At 43.2% G+C, this 18,497-nt stretch overlaps 1 protein-coding gene across 1 annotated transcript; it reads right to left on the bottom strand.

Annotated features, from left to right (window-relative positions):
• Positions 1–731: 731 nt before the first annotated feature.
• Positions 732–13,596, bottom strand: CD83 (CD83 molecule). Its single transcript, XM_030943645.1, has 5 exons — positions 13,554–13,596; positions 13,300–13,430; positions 2,871–3,087; positions 2,652–2,755; positions 732–890 (listed from the first exon to the last, which is right to left on the bottom strand). The coding sequence occupies exons 1-5, from the start codon at positions 13,594–13,596 to the stop codon at positions 732–734; spliced, it is 654 nt and encodes a 217-aa protein (XP_030799505.1).
• Between the last annotated feature and the right edge of the window lie 4,901 nt (positions 13,597–18,497).

Here is an 18,497-nt window from a genome sequence, read left to right as displayed (position 1 = left end):
GTCTTCTTCATTCTTATTTGAGATTAACAGTCTCATTGAAGCTTCCTATAGATTAATCTGAAAAATATGTCCCTATTTTTCCTGCTGAAATAAAAAGTCCATTCAGTCCAGAGAGACTTTGAGAAAATCTTCCTTCTCAGCCTGTCACTCTAAGATTTAATAGTGAATGTTGCTTTGATCCTTCCAGTGCAAGAGCATGAAGTTACCTCTTCAGCCTACTTGAACATCACATGATGGATTACATCTCATTTGCAGCAAAAGAACTTCATCCAGGATCATGCTCAGATCAGAGACAGCCCTGCACACATTTCTTTTCATACCACAGCACCTGCTGTGTTTGCTTCAGAAAGGTGGGAGATATCAGTCCAGCAAAGAGCTTCATCTGCTGGCTTTGCACAGCCAAGGCCTCCCTACAACTCAGTCTTCATGTTAAAAGCATATTCTTGGGCTTCACAGCAGAGTGAAATAAAGTTGATACCAACCTCATAACAGCATTGTAACATGTTGTGTAGCTGTAAAGGTATTTTTTAGCTGACTAACTCTCAAAAGTTACTGTAGTGCATAACAGTGCTTGTCAAATGCTTGTCCAGCACAAGCAGATCACAGACAAGGTACCTATACTTTCAGGCTGTTCTGAAGAGACCATAAATATTATCATTTATTTCCTCTCCATACCACTCAGCCATCCAGCTTGTGTTTACTGATGAGTCCACAGTGCCATCAACTTCAGCTTAGACAGAACTTGAAGTAGGCTCATTTCTGCAAGTGCTGTCACTGTTTAAATGCTGGAAAGTTGTTATTTCACGTACATTGATGAGGGTAAGCATATGCTTCATATGTGGTCTGGTTTTTTGGTAATTGGGAGACATACTCTCTTTTCTTAGACATGTCTAAAAGAGAAAACACAAAGGACAGCTTAAAACTGAGAATTCCTATGAAAGACAATTAAAAAAAAAACTTTTGAAGGTTTTCCTTTCTCTCTTTGCTAACCCTAGCTCATTACACCTTTCCCATTTTTTTGTCACTGGAAGCACCCAGTACCAATAAAAGCTGCTGTTTCTTGCTAAATCAATTAACTTTGTAGGACAAAAGCCTCAGTCGAAAAAGAAACTTTATATTTGATTCACATTTTCATCTCAACAGGCCTTGCATCAAGCTATTGCAAGTGTGCTTCCACCTGCCTTCAATGCAAGCCAGTGCCTGAAATATTTTCATCAAATTGTCAAAGTAAAGCCCCAGTCCTGCCAATTCACGAGTTCTAAAGTGAATGCTGCTGTTGAGTTTAGTGGAGATAAGGCACAATCTTCACTAAAGAAGAGAGAACAAGGCAACCTGTAGGAACTTAACAGGCATTTTAAATAATGAACCTCACTTGTGAGATCAGGTCGATATTAAATTTTGATGAAAGCTAGGTTGATATCTGAGACGGGGCCTCACCCAAAAGTAAGATACACGTAATTCCACCACGGTGACTGTCTTCACTACACAGCTCTGCTTTTTATAACTGCACCACTAAAATTGGGACTGGGTTTTTGGTTTTTTTTTGGTAAGGGGAGGAGAGATTTCTGTAGAGATCTGAAATTCTTTCAGGACACTGAGAAGAACGTGAGGCATCTGTCTCTTCTGAGTGATATCCTTGCTTTCATGCTTCCATCCTAACAAATTCCTACAAGATTTATCTCATCAAACTTTCGTCTGAATGGCACAAATTACTGACAGAATTGTCAATCTAAAAAAGAGACAGGCATAAATTTAATTGCTCCCTGAAGATACATGGAAAGCTACATTTAGCACAGCTAATTAGATACACTCTGATCAACAGTTATGATTCATCTGCTGAGGAGCGAAACAAGGAGGCAAGTATGAAACAGGCAGCAAAAGTTAAATCTGACCTCCCAAAATGCTGGGGGTGGTTCTGGTTTTGTTTTTATTACAAATGCAGCGAGTGATGCACTGTACTGGTACCCAAGATTCCTGCTACCTCTGAGCCAGGTGACTTCACTGCCACTGCACCCAAAGCATAGTTTTTCTTCTGTGGAGTGAGCTTCCCATGTACTTCCTCTCCCTTTCTTTCCCAGAACTACCACCCAGCAGTAAAGGCACGGATAAACTCCCCAGTGAGATTTTTCTCCATGTATTTTAAAAATGTCTGTTCAACAAGAAAGACATGACTTCACAAAAATGCTCATCTGAAATGGGGTTGACACCAATTTACCAGTGTGGAAACTGAGGCAAAAAGCAGGTGGATTTGGACATGTCCATCATGCCACCACATGAAGTAATTCCACAGGTGGGGAAGGGCTCCTAGGGGTCTGTGCCTCCATCTTGGACAAATACTGTTCCCAGGTACTAAACCAGAAGACCTATTGCCATGCCCTTAAACTGATAAGTAGTTTACACAGAGTAACTGGAAGCAGAAATGAGCAGTGAGAGTGCAGGAAAATAACTGATAGTTTGAGTTTAAACTGAGTTAGATCAGAGTGCAGTTCGCTCTCTTTGGAACTCCATCCTTGTGTACCTGAGTTTAATCATAAACCAAGTATGGACACCAACTTCAGACCAGCTGTGTTAAAGCAGTGCTAGCAGAGAAAATGAGTGGGGGTATTTTGGTTGGTATTGTTGCTTTGCTTATGAGAAAGAAAATTACTTACGCAAGTAAAGAAGATGAGCAGCAAGTAAAAAATCCCAAGGCAAGTCAGCATGAAGAGCTCGCCTTTGTATTTTTTTAGTTTGTCCTCTTCTATTCCAGGACAACCTAAAATGTAAAGCAATATGGGTTATATTGCTCTGGTGTTTGTGAAATATTTTAAAACTGCTACCTTCCTGACATGCCACGTGGAGCATGGGACAGTCAAAGCTCTGCACTGTACCTGTTACTTTTAATGTGACTGTGCTGCTGAGATTGCGTTCTCCGTTCTGCTCCCCCAGAGTGCACTTGTACGTCCCACTGCTTCGGCCGGTCGCATTCCTGATCCTCAGTGAAAAGGAGGTGTCATTGGAGAACTCCAAGGACCACCCAGCTTCTTGTGGAAAATGAGATTCCATATCAAGGACTTCCCATGCTATTCCTTCGCTGTCTCCAGCCATCTGGAAAACACAAATATATTTCTCTTCTTGAGCAACAGTGTCATCCTCAGTTTTAGGGTAAAGAAAATTTTAAAGCCAGCTTATGGCTGAAAATGCAGAGCCTGAAGAGAGGCAGGAGGGAGCACAAACACAAATCCATTTAATATGTTCATCCTTGCAATCCAAAAGTATATGGGGTTTTGCTTAAATGGACTCTATCTATAAATAGGAATTATGGAACTATTCTGTAATAACTTCTTAAGCTGCCTCACCTGTGTGGAAACCCAGGGCACTGGGAATATTTCTCTGTCTGTTCTGGGGGGCCCTGAGCCCCAGGGGAGCACTGACTTTGACCCTCATTCATGGAGAAACTTTCCTAGACATCAAGATAAAATAGAATCCACAAAAGTGTGAAAGAGATTATAGAGAGTAATGCAGGTGTAACACTTGGTGAGAAATTTAGGTTTTGGGATTTTTAATATGTTGAGAATGGAAGCAAGATGGAGGGCACAGGGTGTTGTCCTGGGTTTCTTCTTCATGCTTCTTCCTTCCTCTTCATGGGTTTGGGTGGCATTTTGTAATTGGGCAGAAAAGTCTGCATTGCGCGCTTCCAGGGATCAGTTATTGGGTTAAAAGGGAAAATAATCTAGGTGTCAGTCCTTAATTGGATAGTTTAGTCTTCAAAGACCTTGTAACAAGACACTGTTAGCCATTTTGTGCCTTGCTAATGAAAAGCTGCCAAACTCACAGTAATGAGACTGTTTTACTGATAAGAAATAATAAACACTTGAGTCCAAATACGAATTACTGTCTCAAGTGCCTTCAATCCAGACCCAGAAAAACCAGCAACTGGTACCCCCACACACCTGGGCAGCAACATGACAGAAGGCAGGGGTAGAGTCTGCTCTCAGTGGGCCCATGCAGAGGCCCCAGAAGAGTTCAGACCAAGAGTTCAGCCCATGGGGATGGAGCAGAGGCAGCAAGAGGCAGCCCTACCAGGTGCTTAGCAGTGACCCTGGGGACCAGAGGTGCCCAGGAGAGCATGGCAGCAGGCAGGGAGGCTCCACTGCTGCCTGTGCCTGCCCTGCCAGCACACCTTCTGCCATGCAGTGGTGACAATTAAACCTGCTGACCCAGCAAGTGTGCCACTGCACGAGGGCTCTGCCAAGCACAGGCTGGCATCCTCCCAGCGGCTCCGCAGCCCAGAGTTCCCTGTGGGAATGCAGTCCTGGAAACTGCACTTCCCTGTGCCAGTTTCTATGTAGCTGATCCCTGAAACCATGCTGACTCTCTGGAGGAATGGAGGTTTCCCCCCACCCCGCTTCCCTCCCTTCCTCTCATGACTGGAACCAAGGAACGAAAAATTGCTTTGACTCCTTCAGATTCAGTTGTGTGAAGGTCACAAGCAGGTTCTGGTGCACTTGGGGAGCATTTGTATGTTGAATTTCTTAATTGTAACCAGAAGAGCTACATTCCTTGGCGTTGCTGAGAGGCTGCTGGAGGAATGAAGTGTATTCCCAGAACAGTTCGTACTGCGGGGCGATAGGATGCACTGAAAATGACAATTGGCTGGGAACCACAAAGAAGAGAGAAATCACTAAGTTGATTTGAAAGGTGGAAGAAGGGTTTGAATTAGCCTGTGTCCATTCTTATTCATCCAAGTTGCTCCCTGGGATTCAAGGCAGCATGGCCTCCATAAAGGCTTCCCAAGTAATGAATTCAATCTTTCTGTGGACCAGCAGAGCCAGAGCCAGCTCATAAGTACAAGGCTCAGCATTTCAGCCAAATGTATAACTAATGTAAGCCAAGGCTTTTTATTATTATTATTTTATTTTAATAGACATATTTTTGGGTCATATGCTTACTTTCTATCAGCATAGCTACTGCATCGGGGTATAACAGTTACACTGTAAGTTATTAAAATTAACACAACTTTCTCATACTGAGGCAAGGAGTATCTGGTTTCCCTTTCATGTGTTTGCAAGAGGAAAGCACACTCAAGAGTCTGGAGAGAAGTAAGGGTCTGATACTCCCTTCAACATTGCTATTTTTGTAGCCTAAAATGGTGTAAAACAAGCTGCAAATTGGGGAACTTTTCAGGAACTGAGGAATGAGACTAAAGCACAAAATTTCCTTAATTGTAAAGATTCTTTCTCAGAAAGGTTTTGGGGTTTTCAGTGCATCAACTGAAACACAGAGCAGTAATTTCCTGGGGCTTTCCACACTTTACCCAGAAAGAGGGAAGAATCTTTCTCTTAATCCCCTAGTAAATTTACCCCAGCTTCTCTTTCTTACTACACTCTGCCCTAAGCAGCTACAAGACAAGCAGTGTGTATGGTGGTTTTCAGGCCCCAGGGACTTCACTGTGCTACAGGGATTTAGGTATTTTCAGGCCTTGCACATTGTCAGAGATGTGGCCAGAGGAATTCCAATGCCCAGGCTGGGCTCAGCTCTGGTTACAACTAGGTCAATAGCAGCTAAGTGGATATAGTTGACCTCCCTCAGATCTAATTTTTGCCACTCTCCCTTCCCTTACCACCCCCTTCCTCAGTGAAATTTAAAACTGCCCACAGGGCAATAAAAGGAACCAGCCTGGCTATCCTTTGCATTGCCCTAAATTGCAGATAGGAAGTCTGAGCTACACACAAAAAATTAGATTTGTTTAGGGATTTTTGGTTTTGTTTCTTCCTTTAATTTACTGGCAGCATAAATAATTGGTGTCCTGGGTGGTAAATGGTGGTGTGATTCTTGTGGCTGAGATCTGGGAATGAGAAAACACTTTGATCTTTCTGTATGCAATTGCAATCAGCACTGCTCCTAAAAGGGAGAACTCAATTAAGTCCATGCATCCCATGCCTGACCATGCACTTATTCCAAGTGAGATTTTGGGTAAATGATTGAACTTCCCTATTTCATGGGAACAGTGAGGGATAGGATTGATTATTGCCTCCAAAATTTTTAAGGTACTTGGCTGCTGCTGCAAGCACAATGATGGTGACCCTGCAGACGAGACTGTCAGAATTTTGCCTTAGACATGCTCTGTGTAAGGCAAAGCGGTGTCATGAAACTGCACTAACAGCATGCTTTTCCCCAAAACAAGAAGAAAAAGTTACTTTGTGGCCTAATCTGACTCCATCACTTGCTGTGAAACCACTGGTGACCCACATGGGCGTTGTGAACCTCGAGTCTGGGGAGAAGCAGGAGGAAGGGGTCATGTGTGGGTTTAATTCAGGGTTTGCACGCCTTTCTTCCTCCATTAAATCTCCTCTTTACTGAAGGGCCAGGGCAGGCAAGGCAGTGTGCAGGCGTGCTGTGTGCCCAGCAGCATCCAAACATTTTTTAGGCTGCAGAGACATCTGGTGGCATTTTTCCAGCCTCTGCAGGCAGTGCATCCACCCCTACTCAGAGGTCACAGCAACCTTTTCTCTGATGCCTGAACCAAGCCTTTTTCCACAGCAATCTTATCTCCTGTTATCTTTATAGAAAAAAACAAAACAAAACAAAACAAAACACCCGCTCCCTTTTTATATTCTCTACTTAGGGAGAAAACATCAGAGCAAATTTGCAGAGTGCATCCTCAAATCCCAGCTGTATAAAAGGAAGTCCGTGAGATGTTCAGTAAGGTCATCGTTCTGCCTCTTGCTCTATTCAAGATAACGTCTTTCCCAGCCCAAACCTAATTAAAATTACAAAAATGCCACTTTGCTTGCCACCTCCTGTGAATTACTTGGCAGATTCTCTCACTAGACAGATCATTTTGCAGCTAAAGCTTCTATGATAAACCAGCTCTAATTCATGCCAAGTGTCCTCCAGGTGATACCACAGCCCAAGGTAAATGCTGGGGGTTTTACCCAATTAATTCCACACAAGCTTAGCAGGATCAAAGCAAGCACTGCCAGAGACAGCAATCCACTTGTGTATGGACCATACCCTTCTTTAATCAGTGAAAAAAATCTTTTCTTCTCACATTTCATTTGTGTTTCATGTCCCTTACAACTCTCTGCTGAACAAAATGCAGCATGCCAGCTTCCCCTGCTCCCCACCTCCAAATGGAGGAGAAAAGGAGAATATTTCTGTTCCCATGTTTTCTGCTAATGGCTTTACCAAAATTCAAAAGGCAAATGATGACTTGTGTGAGGACAGGTAGAAAATTCTACTGAATCTATTTTCATAAAAAGGGCCTTGTTGGCCTGCAATCTGCTGGGGGTTAATTCCCCCAGAATTTTGCTGGGGAACATGGACTTTGTGGCAATAAAATTCTACCTATCTGCATAAAACTAACCATTAAGAGAATTTTAAAAATGAAGAAATATGAGTTTACATTCAATGTCACATATACACTGTCCTTCAGCAATGTCTATGGGAGACTTTCAGAAATCACCTGGCAGAATATCTTCAGCAGAGCCTGAAGTGAGGTGATCATTCCCCTCTGTTCAGTCCCTGCTGAGACACACCCTGGAGTGCTGGGTTCAGTGCTGGGCTCCCAGGGCAAGACAGATCCAAGGGAGACAGATCTGAGGGAGTCCAATGAAGGGGCACAAAGATGGATAATGTCTTGGAGAACCTGACATGAGCAGAGGGTGGAAGAGATAGTTCAGCTTGGAAGACACCCGGCTCAGGATCATATTATCAGTATTGATTTAACCTGATTAACAGGGGGATAGAGAAACTGAGGGCAGACTCTTCTCAGTGGCCTTCAGAGGCAAGAAAAGAGGTAATGGGCATGAGCTGAAATTCAGGAAATTCCACTTAAGCAGAAGAAAACCCCTTTTTACTGTAGGGGTGGTTGAACACTGGAATGGGCTGCCCAGACAGGGTGTGGAATTTCCACCCTTTGAGATATTCAAGACTAAACTGGACAAAGCCTTGAGGAGCTCTAATTGTCAGGTTTTAGTGAGTTGAATTGAAAATTATTCTAGTTCTCAAAATCTTGGAAACACGTGGTCTAAAGAGGTTGTGATTTGCCCATAGATATTCTCTAGTCAATTGACTGACTCCTATTAAGTTTCTCCTAGCCTGGAGCTTTTTGGTAAGAACAGTGGATATTAAAATGGGATATGTTTGATTGAAAATACAACTGAACTGATATATTTCTGTTCTCTGACTGTATGAATTATGAGAAGTAGGTAGAATAATTAGGCCCCCAAAATTTACGTGCCCTTCAGCAAATGTTTCTTTTTCAGAGAACTAAAAACAAGGTAGTGGAATGAGGAGGAACATTTTGCTCAGTTCTAGCTGGCTAGGTTTTAGCTATTGTTTTGAAAACTGCTTCAGCATTACATGGCAATACCCTACAAATGGCAATTCACCCCTGCTGTAGTGCTTGCACCCAACTAATCAATTAATATTTAATTTTATCATAAACATGCACAAGTGAGCAGTTCTCACATTAACTCGTGTTCTCTGCTCTCATTAAATAACTTTTCTCATCAAACTTTTCCCACACTAAAGTAGTACTCTGTCTTCAGGTAAATCAAAGTGCCAATATAAACCACTTTTCCCATAAAAGAAATATTTTATTTCAGCAAAAATTTTTGAGTTCCAAAACTGATGTCAGTTTAAAGGTGGAACATATTAACATCAGATTATTTTCTGGTGAGGGTGAGATAATTGAAAAAATGGTTTTGTTTAAAATCATACCAGGCATAATGGCCAAGTTGAAATTTCTGACTGTTACAGAGAGCTAGAAATCTACGTAAGGCCAGAAGGAATTTATTTTCTGACGCAAAATATATAGAATTCTGGCAATGTCCAATAGCCAACATATAATGAAACACAACTGAGCTGAAACTGCTTAATAGGTGTATTTTTCGGCACAAAAAAATGCTTCCATATTTGATTAGTGCTAATGGTGTATCCATATGGTTCCTATATGGTGTCATGTAGAGATACCAAAGTTAAATTTGAAAATAACAGACATAAATTGTGGGCACATGTGAGTGAACTCTGAGCGTGCTGTAAAAAACGGGGAGAGCAGGGGGGAGATGAGGAAAGAAAATCTAAAATCCAACACCAAAACAACAGTGAAGGAACTATGTGTGATACATGAGCCAGCTGGAAAAGCCCTTTGACTCACTCACACAGACTAAACAGCTAAACTATTGTTTAGTTGATTTGGCTTGGTTTCATTTTATTTTTTTTAGCTAAGGGCATCCAGCCTTAGCTCATGTCAGACAAAAGAATTGTTTTGGTCATGAAATCATTTCCACTGATCCCTTCCTGTCTAAATTATTATGTGATGAAGCTACTTGGGGATGAATAGATGTCTGAGAAGCATTGGACTGCATTTCTTTGCGTAGGTTAGAAATTCGCTGAAGTAATTTAGCAAATATTTACCTATGCTAATAAATCACAGCTATGCACTTTTAGCAAAAGTAGTTTCCTTTGAAGGAAGGTGCAGTCAATATTATATGTCTAAACTGTTTATTCTTATTTTGTAATATGACTTCCTCCTCTTATTCTGCCACAATTTTATATTTTTCAAGGAAGTGCAATAAAGTTAACAGATTTCTCTCCACTGAAGCACAGCTTTCTTTCCTCATCCTCGAGATTTATTTTAGATTAGGACTCTTCTGGCTATCACATGAGGAAAATAGCGTAATATCTACTGGGACTTCATTTGTGTGTGTTTAAACTTGATTTTCAAACTGGATATAAAGTGATAACTATGAGGGTCTACAAAGTGGTTCTCATTTTTAGCGTACTTCACAAAGAGAAACTGCTCAGTTTTCAATAGCCCTACGAGGCAGAAAGGTAAGTAAAGTTTCATTACTCAGATTCCTGTCTAGTAGGTGGGCTGTAGTGATTCAAACCAGCATTTCCATAGACAATTCCCAGTGCCTAGGTGCTTAGGCAAAAAAGACCTAGTTTCCAGTTCTCAGCTGGCAAACTTCCACACTGCTCATATATGGGTTTATGGCTTGCAGGCTGCCCAGCACTCCTAAAAACATACCACACTTTAAGACTATCATAATTATGAATTCTTTTCCGTGGCCTCATATTGAATGGAAGGAGAGCTGCACCAGGCTGGAAGAGGACTTGGTGCTTTACCTTCTTCCCAGCATGTTCAGCCGGCCTACTACATATATTTTTAAGTAAAAATCATTTTGTCTGAGCTGACTGACTGTGGTCCTGATTCTGCACAGATCTACTTACACAGGTGACTTCCTGCATGAGGATAATTAGCTCCAATAATCCTTGATGCACAGCAGGTCAAACACATCCATGCCTTTTTTTTGGAGTATGAGACATTAGCAAAAGCAAAGGAATTGAATGCAAACCTTTTTTTACACCCAGTTGGATTTTGACACCAGAACATTAACTACATTATAAAAGTACTTCTCCATACAGCAAATATTTTTAAGTTACAACCTTTTTTTTATTTAGCCAATTGTAACAAACTGGCCCTTATTTGGTCTGAGCACACAGAAATGCCTGTGGGAAGGAGTGGTTTGCTCACAGAACATTCACCCTGTGCAAACAGCTGCACAAGCAGCACCATAACATTGCCACCATCATTTTTTTTAAGCAGCAGAAGCAAAGGTTAATTGCTTGCATTTACTTCACAGTTCAAAGTGACCTCATACAAAAGATTTCACCTAACAGCTGCTTGAACTTTACAGCCTGAAATTTCATACAATTTGTTGGAATTACCTTTTAATTAGTCCTTTGGGGTTATATGTGGTGTTTATTGATTAATCCTTCAGTAGTTGTTTTTAAATAACAGAGTAATTACCTGTGTTGAGTAGCCCAGCCACGCTCCACCATTCCCTCACCCTACTTTGTAGTGTTGAGTGGGGACAGCAGCACAGAGCCAAAGTGTAGAGAGGGAAGAGAAAGATCTCCAAGCTGCTGCCTATTTAGCTAGCCCCATAAGTAGAGGTATTGCTTGTTCAGCACAACACACTGAGCCTAGATTGCTTTTCCCCATGGAGAGTCAAGCTTTTTAGATTTGGTGCTCTGCTTTTCCTAATATGGCTGCAGCTGTGTCTTGGGCTGGCGTCACCGCCTGCCTGTCCCCACTTCCCACCTCTCTCGTGGGACAAGCAAAGAGAAGACTGCCATCCACAGATGGTTGGTGCCATCAGCCCCTGAGGACTGTGGCAAGAGCTGACAATAGCCAGACTTTTGTTACTTTTTGTGTCAGCAGAGAAAATAAGTGCAAGGTTCTGTCATGCTGGACACTGGAAACCCAGTCTTTTCCTGAGCCAAGCAGCTGAAGCAGGAAGAGCAAGGAGACCATGGAGGGAGTGAGGGTTATAGGGACAGGGCAGGGGACATGCAGTGGCAGTCTAGACTGTGACAGCATGACTGCTGCTGCAAGGGGAAGCAGCGCTAGAGAGGGCTCCCACAAAAGGCATCATCAAATACCACCCTCCTGTGCCTCTGCAGTGATTTTGTGCCCAGGTGGAACTGCAAAGAGCCACAAGGCAACACAGAATTGGGTTTATAGGCTTTCCTTATACTTCTCCATCAGGGAATGGCTTTTGGCTGCTGTCTGCTGCTTGGCCCTCCCAGCTCCCACTGAACTTGGAGAAGCACATACTTCTGGAGTATCCCCACACTTCAGCCTGTTTTTGTTTTTGTTGACTTCCAACACTGCTATGAGGGAGACTATTCTGGGGTCCAGTCAGCCTCTCTGTTTATTCCTCCCGACCCCCTACCACTTCTCAACTCTTCCAGGTCCACCAGACGGCATCGTTTGCCTTCCATGAACTCTCTGCCCTTCCCAGATACTGGGAGAAAGGAAGCCTTCAATAATTAGCACATATCTGGATGGAAAATATAGATCCTTATCCAGTTTTTGAGGCAGAAAACAAAAAAGAATAAGTTGACTCATATTCCAAATCCCATAGTAAAATTCAACCAAAAGCATTATTCTCTCCTCTCTGTTTACCACCTGTGCTTTGTTCAACAATTTGGAAGAAGATGTTGCACTTGGTGGGTTGGCAGTCAGATGTTCACAACAGCTCTCGTGAGGTGCAGTTGCCATCTGGTCTGTAGGCAGATGCTCACTGTTGTACCAGCAATGAAACTCAGGTGCATTTCAAGTTTCAACCTCAGAAGCCGTGTCTAATGGCAAACACTGTTTGTTGGTTTACTGTAGGAAATTAGTTTAAAACTGTATCTGACCGAACTGCTAGAGAAGCCAAGGCTGTGGCTTTAGGTTCCGGCAGAGATAAATTAACGGTTTTCAACACCCATAAAAAAGGGTTTTTCCTCTTCCCTTACATTGCTCTGCCATCACATGGGAAAGTAATTCAACTCTGTAACCCACAAAATGTGTTTATTCACAGTTCGATTTTCCACTATTATAACAACCAAGAGAGAGTTGACTTAACAGATAACAAGAGGACCGCCAGGAGTGGCCCATGATAAGGAACAGGAGTGTATGACTGGGAGTGGGGAATGGAGGAAAACAAAACCTTCCTTTATTCCCCCATTAATTTGGCTCACACCACAAGCTGAAGCTCTGCACTGAGGTGCAAATTTATGGTGCTGCCTCTTCCACCACTGGGCAATTCTACCTCTCTTAGAAATCTCATCTTGGTAATGTTGAGTGGGACTTTTCTACTCATTAGCTAATTGATTCCTGTAAACCCTTCTGTACACAGGTGGTCAGCAGGGCTCTCCAGCTCTGGAGAGAGAAACTGGATCAGAGCAGTCAAGATGCGATTTTTACTTCATGACTGCAAAGAGATAACTCAGAATTTCTAGCTCTCCATCTGCCTTCTGCTCACACTCTGCCCTTATGCCCACCCCACTAGTCAAATCTTCCTAAAGAATAGCGAGTACTTTTTCTGTTCTTCTATTTCAAAGGAAAAATCATCTCCTGTTTTCAGGGGATTAAACAAGAGCAAAATCACTGATGTTGCGAGGCTTAAATTCCATTTTTTGCTTTGAAAAAAATCCTGGAAGACTCCTCTTTGGAGTAGTATTTGGCAGGTTGTACCTGGGGCATCACCTGAATTTTGATCCACAGAAGCCAGCAATAATTAGATAGAAAAGCAGGCCAAGAGCAATTCAGGGAATCATGCTCAAATAGCCTATCTCAAATGATACAGAAAAGGCCTGTTCCCCATGGTCAGCTCAAAGATTTGCAGTGCTGCCTTCTCTCTGCTGCACTAATGGGAGGATTCCTCTGCAGGAAACAACTCACTTTGTACAAGACAAGCCAGTATCAGGTAGGAAAGCAAAGCAGACTGCTCAAGTAACTTAAGGCTTTTTTCTTACTTTATACCAAGACACTGTCTGGTAGGAGATTGAGGAGTCCTGAAGAGCTTTACAGGGCAGCACCACGTCCTCAGCACATCTCACAGCAACATCTGGGATCATCACAGAAGTCCCATGGATCAAGCACCAAACTGCAAAGCACAGGTACACATCATCTTTAAAAGAGATTGCTTACACAATCCTTCCTGCCATCCCAAAAAATATCCCCACAAAACAAACATGAAAGACCAGAAGGAAAATTGCTGCCCACTTACCATTGCACAGGATGATGAGCAGAGCACAGACTCCCAAAGACATGGCTTTTACTGCTTCAGATGACAGAGCAGCAACAGCCTGCCTCTCTGCAGGATGGGCTGTGAGAGCAAAGTGAAGCTGGGGCTGCTTCTAGAGTGATATTTCTGAAGGCAGACTGGGGAATCCCCCAGACTTATCCTGAGGATTTCGTCATAGGGAAAATCCCTACATGTATGAACCAAGGCTCCTCCCCTTAAATCTGTGAGGTCACTCCCATTTCTGCTAGCACTTGCAGTAGTAGTAACTCATCTCCCTTTTTTCACATTTTCTCCCCCTCTGTACTGATCTGAACAGAGTTAGGTTTGACCGAGGGGCGCTGTGGGTTGGTGTGAAGGCCATCAAAACCAGCACTCAGTGAATCTCTCTTGAGTGACAAAATGTCAGGGCAAAGGGCTTGCCCGTTCAAAATCCCCTCTCAGCCTTCCCTCTGCAGTTCTAACAGCACAGTGCCTGTGCAAAAGTTGGCCTTATGATGTGACATTTCTGAAACCACATTTAAGACCTCAGGTCACAGCACCACGGAAACACTGACTTGGGGCTAAGGGCAAAACAGGAATTAACAGCGTGGCTGAGCCAAACATACTGTATTTCAGTAGAGCTACGCATTTAACTCTGCAGGTAGGTATACATGAGGTAGAACATTATCTCTTCTTAGCATATTTTCAAGCAAAAAAAAAAAGGCATCTGGAGTGACATAACTTTACAAATTATATGCTGGAAAATTTCATCATGGAAAAAGTCAAGGCAGCTCCCAGAAGAGGAACCATTTGGACATCCCTTCTAGCTATCTGGAGGGGGAGGGGAAATCCTTTCCCTGTGATCTGTGAGAGCTGTTTACCCTTGAGAATTCTTGAGGAAGTCCAAGGTTAATTACAGAAGCATTTACAAATCCTGAAACTGAAAGTTGCTGATGTTATTTTTGGAAAACGCTTGTGGCTGCCGTCTTTAGGCTACTGAGATAATGATGGAAAGAAGCTATTTAGGAGGGGGGAGTTAAGATTTGATGGGTGGAGAATGGATGGTCAGCCCCTTTTGAAAACCAGGGTTCTGGAAGCCACTTCAGTCTGGGCATCCTAAATCCAAATCACCTCTAGAAAACTTTGTGAGGAGAAGTCAGTTTGACAAGTCCTCACCATGCTAAAGTCCTACTCAGATGAGTAAATGCTGTGGGTGGGTAACACTTTTGGAAACTCCAGTCTGGTTCTGTGAAGAAAGTCAAACAGCAATTTCACTGGGGGCCTCACTGTTGAAATAGCCCACTTATTTTTAAAGCTTTTTGCTTCTATCTTCATTGACCATAATGGTAAATATAACAGGCTCTAAGCTTTCTTTTTCTCTTTAAGTTTTCTGGTTTCAAGGACCAGGACCTCAATCAATTAGTGAGAAAGTACAAGTGAAATATAAAACCCAGTGGATCTCTTGAGAGTGAAAGAAAATCACTTTTTCCTGTGTGAAATAATAGAGTCCTTGAGAAGATAGAAGGGGGGGCGGGGTCTGCTGAAGGAAATCTTGGAGAGAAGAGGGCTCCAGTTAATATATTTCACATCTGTTCTTCACTAAAATGATGACTTTTCTGCCCCCACGAGTCAGTCACACATCAAGCCCATCTCCAAGAAAGGCACTCAGCTTTCACCCAAGGGCCTCTTTCTGTGAGTCCTGCAGGGTTACGTGTTTACCCTTCATAAACCCATCAAGAACCACAACCTTTCTCTGTGTCCCTTTTCATCATGAGGAAACCCCCATGAGCAAACCACAGCAAGCTCCTGCCCCTGCTGTGGGTCAGCCCTTCCCCTGGTGGCCTGGCCAGCAGCAGCCAGGGTGGCTGTGGCAAGCCTGAGGCTGGGGTCACAAGTTTGCCCACACAGAAGTGCAATGAAAGTAAGCGTAAAGGGCCAGGCTGCAGCACTGGGAAATGTGCATGCCACACACACACTTGCCAAGGTGATGTTGAACAACATCCTTCCTCAGTTAGTTAAAATACTGGACTCTTAAAAACACATGGGTTTTCCCTCCAGGACAGGCAGAACTTCAAGCAAAACAGCCCTTTTCCTCCAGAAGTATTTGCAAGCTCAGCTGCTGTTCCAGGGCACACTGTGTGAAGCAGGAGAGCAGGATATAAAAAACAAAAGCTGAAACTCTCTTTGCTAGGAAAGGAGAAATAATTTGGTTTCTAAATTTTCCCTGGTAGGGATTTTTTTCTTTAGGGAAACTTTGAACTGGGCTGTACTTTCCGTCCTAACTTTTAATATCCTTTCTATGGTTTCAAAGAGCGAGTCTACTGTCTCCAGAGCCCTGGAACCTGCTTTGAGTTTCACTGAGCAGTGGAAGCAATGGGAGTTCTGCGACACGGGTCCGGGTGTGCGAGTGAAGAGGTAGTGATTGCCTGTCAGCCTTCTCCATGAGAAACACATCCACATCTTTGAGGGCCCTCAGCAACTGCAGGAGCTGTGCAGTTACGTGAATAAGTGGAAGTTTATCATGAAATGCTCTGTTCTGTGGACCTAGTGAGACCTGCCTTTGTGCAGGGTGTCCTGTTGCCTTTTGCTCTCCTCCCCTGGCCTGCAGCACTCACCACAGCAGCCCTGGGCCCTTGATCTCACTGAGGAAGGAGCAGCATCTGCTCTGCTGGGTGCAGAGCCGCACACGTGATGACTGACATTAGCAAGCAGTGTGTAAAACTGCTGCCTTCTGCCCACCTTTCCCTTAGCAAGGGCGCTCATTTGGATCCTCATCTTTGACCCAGCTGCTGATTTTCATGAATTTCATAGGCACTTAATTCTCTTTGAGCCTCGATCCCTCTGTCAGTTTGATAGAAAGCAGGTTCAGAACATACTGGCTGATAGACAGCCAGATGGCATGATCACAGAAATTTCATTCTCTGTGGGAAATGAGGCTAGAAGCACAAGGATGTGGGATGGATTCATAGGATAAGGTTAAAAAGTCAAGACTGTATATTTTTTCAGTGTTGATAGAGCCTTGGAAATGCTGTTCATGGAATCGTATCCTGTTTTCTCGAACCAGGTAGGTACTACATCTCTCCTCCCTAGTGTAGCAGAGTTTTCCTGACTTCTCACTCCAGTGTGTGCAAAATATTCTCACTCCAGGCTTCAAAATATACAAGAATGCTTATTTCATGTGTTTTCTCCCAGGTGCTTCATCAGGAAGCACAGCATTTAAGAAAACCCAGAACCTTAGGTCTCTGCAAGGAATACAGAGCTCTCCACAATGAAGGTTTAAAGGTTCAGAGAAAGATGTCAAAACAGCATTTAGCATTTTTTTCAAGGCATGGATTTTTCTGTATTTAGGATATGATTATCAAATATCATTTGTTCCACCTCATTTAAGCTCCTGCTGTGAATAAGGTCCATCCACGTGCTTCATGTTGTAAAGTCTCTGGTGAAGGGGGTTCTTTATTTTTTATTATTATTAATCTCCTGTGCAGCAATAAAAATTGTCTGCTTCAGTTCACCTAGCAAAACTGGAAGCCTTTTGCTATATGTTTTAGCAGACAACTGTTTTTTAAATAATATACTGTGTGTAACATTGCAATGTCAGCTAAGGAACAGTGACAGAAGAATCCACAGCCACAAAAGCAGAGCAGTCATGTATTTTTAGGGGCCCAGCAGAGCTGCAGCCACAGCATTTATTTTCCTGTCATGCCTTGATCTTGACGCTGCCCACACCAGCAAGTAAAAGCAGCTGAGGCTTCCCAGGCTGCAGCTAATGAGAGGTATGTAGATTACTCACAAACTGGAGTCAGGAAAGTTTAAGGACAAGTTCTGTTCTCTGCCCCTTTATGGCAGATGTTGGGGCAGGGACTGCCTTTGCTATTTAAACAGTAATGATCCAGCAATACTGAGAAACCAAAACACTGGAACTGTGACCTGGTGGGGAGCACAGATCTTTGTACTACAGGCTGTCTGCTGCTGCCAGCTCAATAAATAACACCCAATTAATTATACACAAACAGGCAGTCCTCTGAAATTCCTGGACTTTGGAGTGAGCCATTTGAGATGTGCCAGCCCTGTTTGTCAAAGGAGGAATTAAGCATACTCAAGTGGAAATGGAAGTGTGACCGAAAGAACAGATCCAAAATGGAGGCATCCAAAACCAGAAACCTCTTTATATAGTGTTGACCTGGGAGTTTAGGAGTTGCCTTTAGGCAAGAAGGGAGCAAGAGATTATCACAAATCTATACACAAGACTGTAAGAATGAGGATAAGGCTGTACTGAATCTGCACCTAGTCCAGCATCTTTGCTGTTTGCAGCAGCAGGCAGTGAGCTGTCAGGTAGCCAAACAGCCCAAGGTGCTGTATTCAAACTTCAGTATCCACTGGAGATACACCTTGAAATCTCATTTTTAACAGGGCCCTGGATCCTTTTTTTGCATCACTTTGGTAGGTGGTGCTTGTCTCACCAGGCCTGGGGACGTCTTGCAGAGAAATCTTTGCAGATTTCAGTGTACTCTACATTGCATGCCCTACATGTGGGGTCATCCCTGCTGTCTTCTCCAGAAGGTAAAGAGCAGATTATTGCTCCTGACATTTCTACTCAGTTGTCTCTATATAGTCCCTGCATTGTAGAGGTCCTTCTTGGATCCTGCATCTCATTGCTACACCCAGCTGGGCATTGTTTTACTAGAGGCCTAAAGTTCAGCATGTCTGCCCCCAAATCATGCTGTGGAAATGTTTACTTCTCCTGGAGCTCCTCTCTCTTTTCTCTTGCCTGTACAACTTCCCTAGACACATTCTATGGGACCTCTTACACAGGAAGAATTTAGGGATCCCAGTAGGCCACCTTGTACTCCTAGCTGATTCCATGGCCCACAGGGAATGCAAGTCAGGAGCTACTCCTGGGAGCAGCCTGTGCTGACAGCAAGCCTTACAGGATGCCCTGACCATTGT

The sequence above is a fragment of the Camarhynchus parvulus genome, chromosome 2 (genome assembly GCF_901933205.1).
Source record: "Camarhynchus parvulus chromosome 2, STF_HiC, whole genome shotgun sequence".
In the NCBI taxonomy this organism is placed as follows: Eukaryota; Metazoa; Chordata; class Aves; order Passeriformes; family Thraupidae; genus Camarhynchus; species Camarhynchus parvulus.
This window is presented reverse-complemented; position numbering and strand designations above follow the sequence as displayed.

Coding starts and splice junctions, on each gene's coding strand:
- CD83 (XM_030943645.1), bottom strand. CDS start 13,596: ATGTCTTTGGGAGTCTGTGCTCTGCTCATCATCCTGTGCAATG. Junction 13,431..13,553: donor GCTCATCATCCTGTGCAATG/GTAAGTGGGCAG, acceptor TGTGCTTTGCAG/TTTGGTGCTTGATCCATGGG. Junction 2,756..2,870: donor AGTCACATTAAAAGTAACAG/GTACAGTGCAGA, acceptor TTTACATTTTAG/GTTGTCCTGGAATAGAAGAG.